The sequence below is a fragment of the Hippocampus comes genome, unplaced genomic scaffold, assembly GCF_001891065.2.
Source record: "Hippocampus comes isolate QL1 unplaced genomic scaffold, H_comes_QL1_v1.1 scaffold163, whole genome shotgun sequence".
Taxonomy (NCBI): Eukaryota; Metazoa; Chordata; class Actinopteri; order Syngnathiformes; family Syngnathidae; genus Hippocampus; species Hippocampus comes.
In genome coordinates this window covers 17,561-30,055 of record NW_017804752.1, presented here as the reverse complement: position 1 = coordinate 30,055, position 12,495 = coordinate 17,561, and the positions used below count along the sequence as shown (strand labels likewise).

The 12,495-nt window shown below is 41.4% G+C and overlaps 4 protein-coding genes across 8 annotated transcripts; 2 read left to right on the top strand and 2 right to left on the bottom strand.

Moving 5' to 3' along the window:
* Positions 1-476: 476 nt before the first annotated feature.
* On the bottom strand, positions 477-3,692 carry tdp2b (tyrosyl-DNA phosphodiesterase 2b). Of its 3 annotated transcripts, XM_019874102.1 has the most exons (7): positions 3,582-3,692; positions 3,338-3,481; positions 2,712-2,833; positions 2,395-2,550; positions 2,230-2,321; positions 1,856-1,974; positions 477-1,210 (listed from the first exon to the last, which is right to left on the bottom strand). In XM_019874102.1, the coding sequence occupies exons 2-7, from the start codon at positions 3,467-3,469 to the stop codon at positions 728-730; spliced, it is 1,104 nt and encodes a 367-aa protein (XP_019729661.1). In that variant the 5' UTR covers positions 3,470-3,481; positions 3,582-3,692; the 3' UTR covers positions 477-727. The 3 variants fall into 3 exon arrangements, with proteins under 3 accessions (XP_019729661.1, XP_019729593.1, XP_019729735.1); XM_019874034.1 differs by lacking the exon at positions 3,582-3,692 and having other exon boundaries at positions 3,338-3,549; XM_019874176.1 differs by lacking the exons at positions 3,338-3,481; positions 3,582-3,692 and adding an exon at positions 2,928-3,135 and having other exon boundaries at positions 2,712-2,851.
* Positions 3,693-3,807: 115 nt separating this feature from the next.
* Positions 3,808-7,951, top strand: acot13 (acyl-CoA thioesterase 13). Of its 2 annotated transcripts, XR_002168808.1 has the most exons (4): positions 3,808-4,001; positions 4,082-4,266; positions 5,940-6,150; positions 7,813-7,951. XR_002168808.1 is itself a non-coding variant. In XM_019874635.1 (3 exons), the coding sequence occupies exons 1-3, from the start codon at positions 3,918-3,920 to the stop codon at positions 6,097-6,099; spliced, it is 429 nt and encodes a 142-aa protein (XP_019730194.1). In that variant the 5' UTR covers positions 3,808-3,917; the 3' UTR covers positions 6,100-6,600. The 2 variants fall into 2 exon arrangements, 1 of the variants encoding a protein (XP_019730194.1); XM_019874635.1 differs by lacking the exon at positions 7,813-7,951 and having other exon boundaries at positions 5,940-6,600.
* On the bottom strand, positions 6,540-9,891 carry cunh6orf62 (chromosome unknown C6orf62 homolog). The gene is made up of 5 exons (XM_019874288.1): positions 8,532-9,891; positions 8,278-8,454; positions 7,863-7,988; positions 7,497-7,631; positions 6,540-7,380 (listed from the first exon to the last, which is right to left on the bottom strand). Exons 1-5 carry the CDS (start codon positions 8,661-8,663, stop codon positions 7,255-7,257), a joined length of 696 nt encoding a protein of 231 aa, XP_019729847.1. The 5' UTR covers positions 8,664-9,891; the 3' UTR covers positions 6,540-7,254.
* A 98-nt stretch (positions 9,892-9,989) lies between these two features.
* Positions 9,990-12,489, top strand: LOC109518507 (geminin-like). Of its 2 annotated transcripts, none has more exons than XM_019874412.1 (7): positions 9,990-10,089; positions 10,299-10,383; positions 11,218-11,322; positions 11,416-11,551; positions 11,619-11,701; positions 12,093-12,203; positions 12,296-12,489. In XM_019874412.1, the coding sequence occupies exons 2-7, from the start codon at positions 10,315-10,317 to the stop codon at positions 12,464-12,466; spliced, it is 675 nt and encodes a 224-aa protein (XP_019729971.1). In that variant the 5' UTR covers positions 9,990-10,089; positions 10,299-10,314; the 3' UTR covers positions 12,467-12,489. The 2 variants fall into 2 exon arrangements, with proteins under 2 accessions (XP_019729971.1, XP_019730058.1); XM_019874499.1 differs by having other exon boundaries at positions 10,003-10,093.
* Positions 12,490-12,495: the final 6 nt, after the last annotated feature.

The window sequence follows — 12,495 nt, the reverse complement described above, 5'->3', positions numbered from 1 at the left end:
GTTACCTTGCGAGACCAATTTTTTTCAAGATTATACAAGAAACAAAGTACACTATGTAATTTTACAAGAATATAGAAATTGTTAATGACATTTTTTTTACAAGAAACAAATGAATGGGAAAAAGTTATCATTTTACAAGAAAAAGACAGAATTTTAAATTGTTACCTTGCGAGACCAATTTGTGATTTTACAAGAAACAAAGTACAGAAAAAAACTACAAGAATATTAATTTTAAGCTTTTTGTTTTACAAGAAAAAAAGTTACAATTTGAGGAAAGAAATTTGAGGAAGTAGATCACACAGAATTTTAAATTGTTACCTTGCGAGACCAATTTGTGATTTTACAAGAAACAAAGTACAGAAAAAAACTACAAGAATATTAATTTTAAGCTTTTTGTTTTACAAGAAAAAAAAGTTACAATTTGAGGAAGTAGATCATATGAGAAAGTAGCGATTTTGTAAGTTTACAAGGAAAAACAATGTTATCAAAACATTTATTAAATTGTGGATTTAAAAAATACAACGATAAAATTATTTAAAAAAAGGAGCAGCGAGTAATCCTTCAACATTCGAATTTGACACTGTGGCGTCCTCTGGTGGTCATATTCTAATATGACACTTTCCCAGCGGGTCAAAACAACAACCATTAATGTGAACCAGTACTAATCCAAAAATTGATTACGTAACGATGTGCAGAAAAAGCAGCGGAAACGAAGGCAACGTTGAGCTTATTTTGGGTGGGTGACGTCATCGGTGGTGGTGGTGGTGGTGAAGTTGCAGTAGATCCCCCAGTGGTCACTGGTGAAGCGGCCGCAGTCCAGCTTCTCCAAGCCCACCAGCATCATGTGGTCGGGCACCAGGCGGGGCGCGTTGGGTCGGCACGCCGGCCGCAGGTAGATGCGGTCGAAACGGCAGCGGCTGACGTAGCGCACGTTCTTGTTGGAGTTGGCGCGGGTATCCCACGTATAGCGGCAGTGCTCCCGGCTCCCCAGTTGCTCCCACACGTCGCACACGGCAGGGGGCAGGCCCACCACTGTCACCTCGGAGTCGCGCAGGTTGGTGTCGCCGGCGAACACCACGCTGACATCGTCGGGCGCCTTGTGCATCCGTCGCATCACCTCGCGCAGCTGTGTCATGCGCTCGCCAGAATGCTCCTTGCAGCTTTCCAGGTGAGACGTCATCAGCCACACCGTAGCGCCCCTTACCGCCACCTAACGACAAGGAAAAGTCCTCAATTTGGGGAAAGTTTAACTTTATTCTGATTAGAGGACTAAAACTCACCCCCCCCCCCAAAAAATGACCAAAAAAAAAAAAAAAAAGGAAACAGAAATTACCTTGTTTGTTAAAATTTACATTTTCTCTCTTGTGGAATAATGAGAGAACCCAATTTTTTTTTTTCTAAATTCAATTTTCTTCTGAAATGAGCAAAGCTAAATTTTCCTCAAATGACAAAAACAAAGTAATAACATTTTCTCTTTTGTGGAATGATGGAACATTTTTTTCGGGGGCAATGTTATCATTTTCCTTTGGAAGAAATTACCAAAATTTACATTTTTCCTGAAATGAACTTGTCTTTAGCCTGATTGAGCTTTATGTAAAAAGGACAAAAAAAATCTATTTTTGTAAATGAACATTTTACCTCTTAAGAAATGCCAAAAGTTTTTTTTGTAAAAATGAAAAATGAACATTTTATAACAAAAGTCTCAAATCTTGACTTCTTGTGAAATCATCAAAATCATTTAAAAAAAATAGAATTCAAATGTTATTCTAAAATGAAAAATAATTTATTTTTTTCCCCCCTTTTCAAGTGAACATTTTCTTGACACGAAATTCTGTCCCGTTCGAGATAAGTGCACCTGCGCCATGAGCAGATTCCTCATCATCTTAGTGGTGGGGTAAGCCACGATTTGGCTTTCCAGCAGCTTGACACGCGTCTTCTTCAGCATCATGCCGGTGAAGTAGCCATCTTCGCCCCCTGCTCAAAAACAAAACATCAAATGAGCTACGGAGAGCAAGGATGGGATAACTACACATTTTCACATGACATCAAATGCAAAAATCAATACTGGCCAAAATCAAGATTTTGTTCACTATTTGTGGCACTTGGCATGTTTGCTTATTCCTGAGGCCAACATCCCAGAAAATGAAACTCATATGTTGATAAATAACTCAGTCGTATAATTTATCATCTTTCATGAACAGACTTTTGAATTCCCATAATGCATTTCACCTTGAATAATCGTGTAGCTGACGGCGCGTTTCTTCAAATACTGCACATAGGGCGGAATGAGCTCTTGCAGGAACACCACGTCAGGAGTGTAGCTATGTGGGGTGGGGCGACATTATAAAATATGTCAGATGTAAAGAAAAACGATGCGTATCAAAGGTGTCTTACTCTGCCAAGTAGGAGCACAAGCCTCGAGCGCGCTCAAGCAGGTTCTCTGTGTCCAGACCATCCACGTTCCATGAGATTATCGTCAATCCTGAGCCGCCGTCATCATCCTTCGTGGATTGACGGGACGAGTTGGGACTGTCTGTCGTTAAGTCGATGCTGCAATTCGTTCGATGGCAATCACATAGTAAGGCAGGAAGGTGCTTTTCACATAATGTGATAAAGTTGTAACTTACTTTTTGTTTTCATGGGTCACTTCAGTTTTTGACAAAAAAAATAAACAATGTGTGACCTTGTTTTTGTTTGTTTTTCATACCGACCTTTCTGCAACAGGAGCTTTCTCCTCCACTTTGTGTTCCTTGGTTGAAGGCTCCTGCTTTGAGATCCACTCATCTTCAAACACTTTCTCCATGTCGGCCTCGAAGAAAGAGTTCAGCGCTCTCTAGGCGAGGAGAGAGAAGTTGGTTTGGCTAATGTTGGGGGGGAAAGGGACCTTCTTTCCTCCGAGTGTTTGTTGAATTTCGGATGGTGAGGATGTTGGTTATCCAAATACAGGCTGGTGACGATGAACAGCCTTCGAAGGGTTTATTTGCAGAATATTCCGGGCAGCCGCGGTTTACAGACAATGTCTGGATCACGAGTGCAGAGAAACAAGGGATTCACAACCTCTTTATATCATCAGAAGGGCGGTACCGAAACTTTATGGTGAGGCATCAGGAGTTTCGTTTCTACAAAACCGATCCTTATCTTGTATTAATTGGCACATCCCTACGGCTATCTGATGAGGTAAATGTGGTTCAAGGACATATCTGGCTACAAAACTGAGTTTCATTGCGGACATGAGAATGTTAATACTTGCATGACTAAATATGGGCAGAATACACGATTCACTTAACGACAGATTTGAAACGAAATCTGAATCACCACATCCCAATGTGTACCAGACCTGGACGTTCCAGTCGTTCTCCGCCAGGTAGCACTGCGCCACGCCGCAATCGGTGCCCGCCACGCCGGCAAACTCTTCGCACAGGCGAGTTCGGCTCACTTCCACATCTTCGGCGTCTGACGTCGAAGCCATGCTGTAAAAAAAAACTTATAAAAATGTGAACATTAACCTTGTTGTTTATGTTATCAACCGCATGTTCCGCTGAAATATTTCCGGGTAATTTTGGCTCTAATACAAAAAACGTCTCATAAAAATATAAACATTGACCTTGTTGTTTACGTTAGCAGGCGCGTGTTCCAGTGAAATATTTCCGGAGGTTTTTAGCTTTGAGTTCCGAGCATGAATGTGGCGAGCGTTCTGGTTCGGAAACTGTTGATTTTGATAAATGTGTTGTTAATTGTTTAATATTGGGTCAGTATTTGTGATTCGTCACTCATATGTAATGTTTTATATGTCAGTCATTCGACCAATTTCCCAGTCCTGTTTCGCTACGGAAATATTTGATGCGGAACAACTTCCGGATTTCGTTTGACATTGCAAGTACCGGTAGTTTTTAATTTTGTTTTTTCATTTCGCTTGCATGGCGTCACTGTCTTTAAATACGCTAAAACAAATTATGCGAGCTATGAAAGACAAGCCAGGCTTCGACAGAGTCATCGGCAAGGTGAGTAATTTGTCATGTCAACATCAATGAAACTATCCGAGTCGGGTGTGCAGAAGTTGAGGCGCTCATGTCTTGTTCAGGTGGCGGTGGTCTCTGCGGCGCCGGGCAAGGTGGTGTGCGAGATGCGTGTGGCCGAGGAGCACACCAACGGCTTCGGGACGCTGCACGGCGGCCTCACCGCCACACTAGTGGACGTCATCTCCACCATGGCCATCATGTCGAGCGACAGGGGGGCGCCCGGAGTCAGCGTAGACATGAACGTCACGTAAGCTTCTGTTTTAACAATTTTGAATTTATTATACAAAAACAAACAAACAACAAAAACAAAGAAATCCAAGGGGTTTGGGTGTCTGTTTTTTTTTTTTTTTTTTAATTAATGGATTCATTCGTGGTAGCTATTTTTTCTTGACGTTGTCCCCCCCATGGCGTTTCAGTGTTTTATTTTATTATATTCATTATTATTTATTTTATTATATTTATTATATGGGCGGGTTGTTTGTCCTGATGAAGTGTTTTTTCTGGTGATTTGTTTTAATCGTAAATAATTTTTCTTTATAAAAAAGGTGTCATTTAGAATGTTTAAAAATCTCAATTTCTCATTACATTTAACACTATTTCCTTCTTTTCTTCTCCATGAAGTGTATTTACAATTTATAAAATTGATTGTTTGACTCAATTTCTTTTTGGTCTGTAATTTCTTGGGGGGAATGCAAAATGTCACCTCCAAATTTTTCATGACACTCCCTTTTGCGCTAAAATTTCAGATTTATTTCCTCCATTTTTTGAAAGTCAATTTTATTTAACTGAAATGTAGAATTTGTACTTTTTGTTTTCCCTCCTCAAATTTCGATTTCTTTTTTGTTAATCTTATTGCTATTACTTATGCTATTTTTATCACAAAATTATTTTTTTTACCCATACGTGTGAAAGTAGTAATTAAAACTGTTGTTTAAAATATTTATATAAAATTATCTTTGTACTTGTACATTTTTTCTCCCTCTTGTTTTCCCGTCTTCCCCGCCACACTAGTGGACGTCATCTCCACCATGGCCATCATGTCGAGCGACAGGGGGGCGCCCGGAGTCAGCGTAGACATGAACGTCACGTAAGCTTCTGTTTTAACAATTTTGAATTTATTATACAAAAACAAACAAACAACAAAAACAAAGAAATCCAAGGGGTTTGGGTGTCTGTTTTTTTTTTTTTTTTTAATTAATGGATTCATTCGTGGTAGCTATTTTTTCTTGACGTTGTCCCCCCCATGGCGTTTCAGTGTTTTATTTTATTATATTCATTATTATTTATTTTATTATATTTATTATATGGGCGGGTTGTTTGTCCTGATGAAGTGTTTTTTCTGGTGATTTGTTTTAATCGTAAATAATTTTTCTTTATAAAAACGGTGTCATTTAGAATGTTTAAAAATCTCAATTTCTCATTACATTTAACACTATTTCCTTCTTTTCTTCTCCATGAAGTGTATTTACAATTTATAAAATTGATTGTTTGACTCAATTTCTTTTTGGTCTGTAATTTCTTGGGGGGAATGCAAAATGTCACCTCCAAATTTTTCATGACACTCCCTTTTGCGCTAAAATTTCAGATTTATTTCCTCCATTTTTTGAAAGTCAATTTTATTTAACTGAAATGTAGAATTTGTACTTTTTGTTTTCCCTCCTCAAATTTCGATTTCTTTTTTGTTAATCTTATTGCTATTACTTATGCTATTTTTATCACAAAATTATTTTTTTTACCCATACGTGTGAAAGTAGTAATTAAAACTGTTGTTTAAAATATTTATATAAAATTATCTTTGTACTTGTACATTTTTTCTCCCTCTTGTTTTCCTTGTTAAATTTAGAAATCTTCCTGTCAAAATTTGCCATTTGTTTCTTCCTCGTAAAAGGAGCTGATTTTTCCTTGTATGCATTTGTGTAGCTACATGAATGCGGCCAAGCTGGGCGAGGACGTGCTGATCACGGCTCAGGTACTGAAGGAAGGGCGCACGTTGGCGTTCTCCACCGTGGACTTGACCAGCAAGGCCACAGGAAAGTTGATTGCGCAGGGACGGCACACCAAACACCTCGGCAGCAGCTAAACGTGTCCACATTTGCATTCCCTCTTCAGTGCCAGAGGACATGTAGAACACGTATGACAACTTTTATTTTGCCTTCATTCTCACATTAAATCCTCTTTGTTTCACTTTATTTTATTTAAACATTTTTGTAATCCATTTTATGCCTTAAAATCCTAACAGCTACAAATATCTTTATTCCAGTAGTTTTTTTTAACCCCTAAAAATGATTTTTTATGAAATTCTCCCAATAGTTAAAAATTTTCACCTATTTAAAAAGTTCAAACTTCTGCCTGAAATTGCAAATCATAAAAATGCTCAAAGTGATCACAAAACATATTTTAAAAAGCCCCGTTGCATAATTTTGGTTTATTTCGGGCCCCGATGAGATTTTTGCATGGCAGGCCGCAAAGAGTCAATTGTGCAATAACATTAAAAAAAAAAAGAAAAAGTGGAGACAAGTGTTGCGTTGACAATTTGTATTGATATATGCTCAGCAGTATTGATCAACAGAAGAAAAAAAAAGCCTCAAACCTTCAACTGGACACACTTGAGTCATGAACATGAAAAAAAAATCTTTGACAAGCAATTTGATCCAATCAAAACAGAAAATGTTAGTTTGCTTTAGTTAGGTGCACTATTGTTATTCTCATTGGTGAAGTAGCCCACATCCCAAATCAAACATCAGTAGTAATTCAAGCGTAACATAACCCCCCCTCCCCAAAAAAGTGAAATTGAGTCCAGCAAAGAAGAAGCGATAACGGCACATGTGATTGAACTGAACGTCTTACTGTCCGTGGTGTTATTACAATTGTGTTACACCCCAATGTTGTTTTTCCCAGAAATGACAAATAAACAAGACATAACACCTCTTCTCCTGTGACAACAAGGATTAAACGACATGTCCGTATTTCTCTCTCTCTCTTCCAACATAAAAGAGTTCCCGCCTGCCGCCGTGACGGCCACAGCGACCTATCACTCCAAATCAATGTTCGTGCAGGTTGACGGAAAACAAAATGGATGACTGAGCGGGAATGGGGCGTGGAGGGTGGGAGGTCGAGGGAGAGAGGACGAGGAAGAAGAGGGGGAAAATGAGAACATCAAAATGGCTTCTGAAGGCAGGACAGAGAGGGATGGAGGAGGGGGGGGGGGCGGCATTTCCCCCGCTTGGGAAGAAGCCTAGTCGGGCATGTAAGGTCTGAGGTGGTCCTCGACGTCGCCCATGCCCCAGCAAGTCAGCTGGTCCTGGGGGAGGTGCAAGCACAGGCTGCACAGCTTCAGCACCGTCGCCTTGCTTTTAACACCCTGCGAACACACAAAATCGAGAATTAAGATGTGCACCATAAAACACGTGGCTCAATCTAGATTAACACTCCCCATCCCTGATAAAAATTGGAAGCTTCACGGTGGTAGTAGCTGACCTGTAGGTGGTGTCGGTCCATGAAGAGAAAGACTGACTGTGCGGGGTTGTTCATGATCATTCCAGCTTTGTCCTTGCGAGTGAGCGCGTGCAAGCACTGCTTCTCGTAGTCGCCGTGCTGGAACTCAAACTTGGCCTGAAATAACGAGATGCCTTGAGAAGCACACGCATACTGACGTGGCATCCATAATTCACACTTTGCATGTATGTGGGGACCCCCCCTCCCCCCAAAAAAACATGCCATGAATTTTTTTGGTCAAAATTTTACAACTTGACCCTCAGAATATTCAAAACTTGTTTCCCGGGGGTAATCTTAGGACGTTCCAGCGCATCCCTACTGCCACTGCTCCGCGTGTCAAGTTCTGACCTGAATGGGCCTGAAAGGCTCATCGTCGGCTCCCTTCCATCTGGAGAAGAGCAGACAGACGATCTTCTCGATGTCGTTGCGTGGCCAAAGGATGAAGTCCATCTCCTGCGTGCAGCCAATCACATCCTGCAATAGAGTGAAAACCCCACCACTGCATCACTGCATGTTTTTCTCCAAAGTATGCAGCCAGGTCCAAATTTGGAAAGAACTAAAACGGGTAAGAGCCAACTGGTATTGTATTCTTTCATGGATCACAAAGTTGCGTCATCATAGTTTGGAATGCGTTTAGAGTTCAAAAATATTTAAACGGGCAATTATAGGGGGTGTTGAAGATTTGAACAATTTTTCAAATTGGCACCTTAGCTTGGTTAAGAACCCCTGCCAATAGATTTGGTTCACTCTAGTGTGAGCGTACCCTTCGCATGGACTGGTATCGGGGGGCATGGAGCTGCACCACATCCTTGTGCAGGAGCTCTATAGAACTCTCCAGGGAGTAGCGGGAATCTCGCACGCCTCGCAGGATGTCGTCCTCGTAGTTGTTCGTCATCACTGGCACCACTTCGGCCACCTCGAAGAGCGCCGACTTTTTTTTCTGTGAGAACAGCCAAATAAACAGGTGACTTTGAGATCAAACATTTGGACGTTTTTTTTTGTTGTACGCCCACCGACCTTGTCCTTGAAAACAAAGGCGATGTAAATCTTGAAATCGAACTGATCGGCCAACGATTCCCGTTTCTTCCGCAGCTGAGCGCGGAGACGATTTCTGGTTTGGTTTCGTCGCGTGGTTGGATCCCCCATCATCAGATGCGATGTGTCAACTTTCCTTTTTGACCCGCTCGCTCTATTAATTTTTTTTGAGGTTGCGCTTATAGTCGATGGCGCGCTGACCAAGTCCGTGAACTAGCCACTCTACAACTAAAAACTGAAACAGGTTTTCTAACCAAACACCATATCAAGTCATTTTTACGTTTTTTTTGGTTTGTTTTTTGCAAGGTGGCGGATGGGAGATACAATAAAGACTACATCTCCTTGTTGTTTGTTCATGAATCCATCATTTTAAGACGCAAACCCTACTGTCGACCGGTTTTCAGCAGATCTGTAAACAAAAACGAGAGCAAAAATGTGGCTGTTAATTAGTAGTAGTTTAACTTCCTGCAATAAAGACCCATAGCGGCGCTAGGTGAAAGCGAGGACTAGCGGGCTAATATTCGGTGGTGGGTTCAGAGTCCTTTATCCATGGCTGGCTGTGCTGGACCGGGAATACGGACGAGCATGGCGGGGAGACGTTGGCACATATGGAAGAGGAACGAAAAGACGACGAAGGTTGTTTGACATTTTCCTCGCCGCTTTGTGGCTCGCGGCCTACTTGCTCCTGGTAGTCGTCGTGCTGCTGGTGGTCATGGTCTATTTTTAGCACTCTAGCTAAGTCGAGCTAGCAGGCTAACCGTTGACTGCACAGCGATCAAAGCTACATTTTATCTGATTAGGGGGCCGAGTGACTTTTTTTTTTTTTTTTAAGGAAGGGGAAAGCTTCTCTGTTACGACTCGATCATCTTTCCTTACATGTCTTCGCCAGTGTTGCGCGATGCTAAAAAGCTAACAGGCAGCTAGCGCGTGAGCTCGACATTTTGTTTCTTCAGTCAAGTTAGGCTCAGTTGGCGTCATCAAAACTCCCGTACGGCTTCTCTTATTTTGCACGGTTAACTAAAATAACCACCGTCCTGCCTCGCGTTTTAATAGCTGGTAAGTTTGGCGGTTGTGGATCTTTTCTTCCGTCTGTCGGTCGATCGTCGCCCTTAAGTGCTGCCGCATGCCATGTCAAGATAAATCGACGGTCCAGCTGGAGTCCCCCGTTCTTTCAGTCGACTTGCGGCGCGGTCTGTCTCCCGGCGGCGGGCCCATTATTTCGCGTCCAGCGGTTTTGTTTTTGTCCCACACACTCGGTACGTCGATCTTTTCCCGTCGGTTCGAATTATGACTGTGACGAAAAACAACAAGCTTCGCAAAGCTCTCCTGTGTCGGAAAGCTTCTCCAAAATGGCAGGTCCGACGGCCACGTGACGTTTGTTTGGCGCGTCACGCCTACGACATAAGGTGACGGACATGCGGGGGTGTGGTTACCAACTTCGTCGGTCGTCACGTGATCAGACACGGAAGTATTTAACCGAGTGGCGCGAGCTTTTCCGAAGACGAAATTCTTCCTTGTTGACCATCTTCTCTCATTAGCAGTAAGTAAGTCGACCCCCCAATAAACGTTCGCGTGATACAATTGAAATCACTCTGTCGCCGCTCGTTACCTGATTGTAGTATTGCCAGCTGGCGTTAAAGTCATTCCAACTTGGCGCTAGCTTTGCTAGGCTATCATGCGCGACGAAACTGCCGACATTTTGTCCGCTTTATTCCCCATATTAAACCCGCAATGTCGTTTTCACACCAGACTTGAGGTCGACAAGATGAGTTACGGTGCTAAAGTAAGACAGGGCCAAGCCAAGAACAACGAGAACGCTAAAGTGAACCTCAAGGTGGGTAAAACGCGACACATTCTTTTGTTTTTGTTTTTTCTTTGAAGGTATAAGGGCTGCAGAAGCTGTGTAAACTCCACAAAACTGCAACAAAATGGCGCCGAAGATGGCTGCTAATTTGTTATATGGAATTCTATTGAATTTCCCCTTGAGGGATTAAAATCAGTAGTTCTATGGAGTCCAAAATCTTATTAGTAACGCCTGTCCTTCTAAGACGTTTACTGTTAGAAATGACTGGCATAAGTTCTTCATGTAACAAACAATGAAACTTTAAAAATGTTTAAAAAAAAACAGAGAACTTAAGTTTCTATGAAATGTACCCCAGCGGTGTTTGGAGGCCTCCAGATAAACGTTTACTTGCTTTAAAATGCAATGTAGTGTCAAGGCTCGTTTTCCCCTGACTCAAATTTTAACCACACACTCTCGGGGTGCCTTGGAGCAAGTCTTTTATATTCCCTTGTAATATGACTTCCATAAAATCAATAACATGGGTACCCCATGAACATAAAATCCATTTTGCTTTTATTGTAAATATTTTTCGAAAAGGGTCATTTTTGTTTTTTTTCTGGTTTTATTTTTTTTGTTAAACGTGTACTTGAAATTAAGGTTTGTGAAGTTGTAGATTACATTTTTTACATAAATCTTGCAGAACAAGTCTCTTACAATATTCTCAAGGTTGGAAATGTTTCACTGAAAAGTATTCCTCTACAACTATACTCAATGTTTACTTTATTAATTAAACCCCCTCCCCCAGACCATTGTTAAAATGACAGCTTGTATAAAACTACCAACCTCGTAGTATTTCAATTTTTAAGACTGACATTATCACTTCAGAGTTTTTTATCTCAAACACCGAAGACCACAATGAGTTCTTCCAGGCCGAAGCTGCAGGTCCTACAGCCCTTGGCCGTCAACAGCGATTTGGGGAAGACCACACAGGTGATTTTTTTTTTTTTATTAAATCCAGCAAATTAGTGTTTTTTTTTAAAGCCGAAAGGTCAATTAGTGGCTTTTTTTTTTTTTTGGTTCCAGGGCGTCATCCCCAAGCGTAAACAGTGGCTGGCCCAGCAAGATAGAGGCTTGAAAAGGGTGAAGGTGGAAGTGAAATCAACACAGACCGAAAATGTTTCCACTTTAAACAACGAAGCCTACGAGCTCATGATCAAAGGTAAGATGACATTATGTGTGCGTCCAGTAATTCTGAAGCAAACAAATTTTTTGTTTGTTTTGTGTAGAAACTCCTCCTCCTGCTTACTGGAAAGAAGTGGCAGAAGAGCGTCGCAAGGCTTTGTTCAATGTTCTCCAGGAGAATGAGAAAGTGAGTTTAAAACGCTGAGGTGCTCGTGTGTAGCTTTGCAGCCTTCTGATGCTCATTTCACCTTTTGATTCACTTTTTTTTTTGCAATCATTTGGCGCTTGTATTCCCCTCCCACTTAGGACTATAACAACTTTAAAAAGAGAAATTATTGGTGACACATAAATTTGTGGTGTAAAAATGCATCTAAACTTGTCTTACTTGTATTTTTGTTTCAGAGTTTGATTACGACAGCATTTCATTTAAATTTCCGGAAAAAAGTTGAAAACGCAAGCTCTGAAATGACACTTTGACAGATAATTATTTTTTGATCTTTCCTCACACTCGCATCAACCTCAACTTGTCCTTTGCCTTCTACATTTTTTTTTAATGAAACATTTTGAAAACTAACCAGCTGCACAAAGATATCGAGGCCAAAAACGAGCAGATCACTCGACTGAAGAGCGAGAACGACGAACTGCGCGAGCTGGCCGACCACGTACAGTACATGGCTGACATGATTGAGGTATGCACCTCACACGCTACGCTCGGCAATAATATATTCACGATATAATTGCATGGTTGAGTCACAGCAAAAGCTGCTCGTGTTTCTATCAGAGGCTGACTGGGAAGGGACCAAACAACCTGGAAGAAATCAAGGGTCTTGCACTGAATGAAGATGAAGATGATGAACATGATGTGGCAAAGGAGGAAGAAGCTGAAACTGATGAGGAAGATGAACCTGAGGAGGATGATTGCAGTCCAGGAGAAGCTGAGGAACAAACTTGAGACAAGAGGACTCAGTAGAAGCTGCAATA

Excerpts from the sequence above, each read along its gene's own strand:
- tdp2b (XM_019874102.1), bottom strand. The coding sequence starts at position 3,469 with ATGGCTTCGACGTCAGACGCCGAAGATGTGGAAGTGAGCCGAACTCGC. Across the intron at positions 2,834-3,337 it reads AGAACGACTGGAACGTCCAG|AGAGCGCTGAACTCTTTCTT; the intron begins GTCTGGTACACA and ends CTCCTCGCCTAG. Across the intron at positions 2,551-2,711 it reads AAAGCTCCTGTTGCAGAAAG|CATCGACTTAACGACAGACA; the intron begins GTCGGTATGAAA and ends AACGAATTGCAG.
- acot13 (XM_019874635.1), top strand. The coding sequence starts at position 3,918 with ATGGCGTCACTGTCTTTAAATACGCTAAAACAAATTATGCGAGCTATG. Across the intron at positions 4,002-4,081 it reads TCGACAGAGTCATCGGCAAG|GTGGCGGTGGTCTCTGCGGC; the intron begins GTGAGTAATTTG and ends TGTCTTGTTCAG. Across the intron at positions 4,267-5,939 it reads AGCGTAGACATGAACGTCAC|CTACATGAATGCGGCCAAGC; the intron begins GTAAGCTTCTGT and ends GCATTTGTGTAG.
- cunh6orf62 (XM_019874288.1), bottom strand. The coding sequence starts at position 8,663 with ATGATGGGGGATCCAACCACGCGACGAAACCAAACCAGAAATCGTCTC. Across the intron at positions 7,632-7,862 it reads AGCCTTTCAGGCCCATTCAG|GCCAAGTTTGAGTTCCAGCA; the intron begins GTCAGAACTTGA and ends TCGTTATTTCAG. Across the intron at positions 7,381-7,496 it reads TGGACCGACACCACCTACAG|GGTGTTAAAAGCAAGGCGAC; the intron begins GTCAGCTACTAC and ends GTGTGTTCGCAG.
- LOC109518507 (XM_019874412.1), top strand. The coding sequence starts at position 10,315 with ATGAGTTACGGTGCTAAAGTAAGACAGGGCCAAGCCAAGAACAACGAG. Across the intron at positions 10,384-11,217 it reads ACGCTAAAGTGAACCTCAAG|AGTTTTTTATCTCAAACACC; the intron begins GTGGGTAAAACG and ends TTATCACTTCAG. Across the intron at positions 11,552-11,618 it reads CTACGAGCTCATGATCAAAG|AAACTCCTCCTCCTGCTTAC; the intron begins GTAAGATGACAT and ends TGTTTTGTGTAG.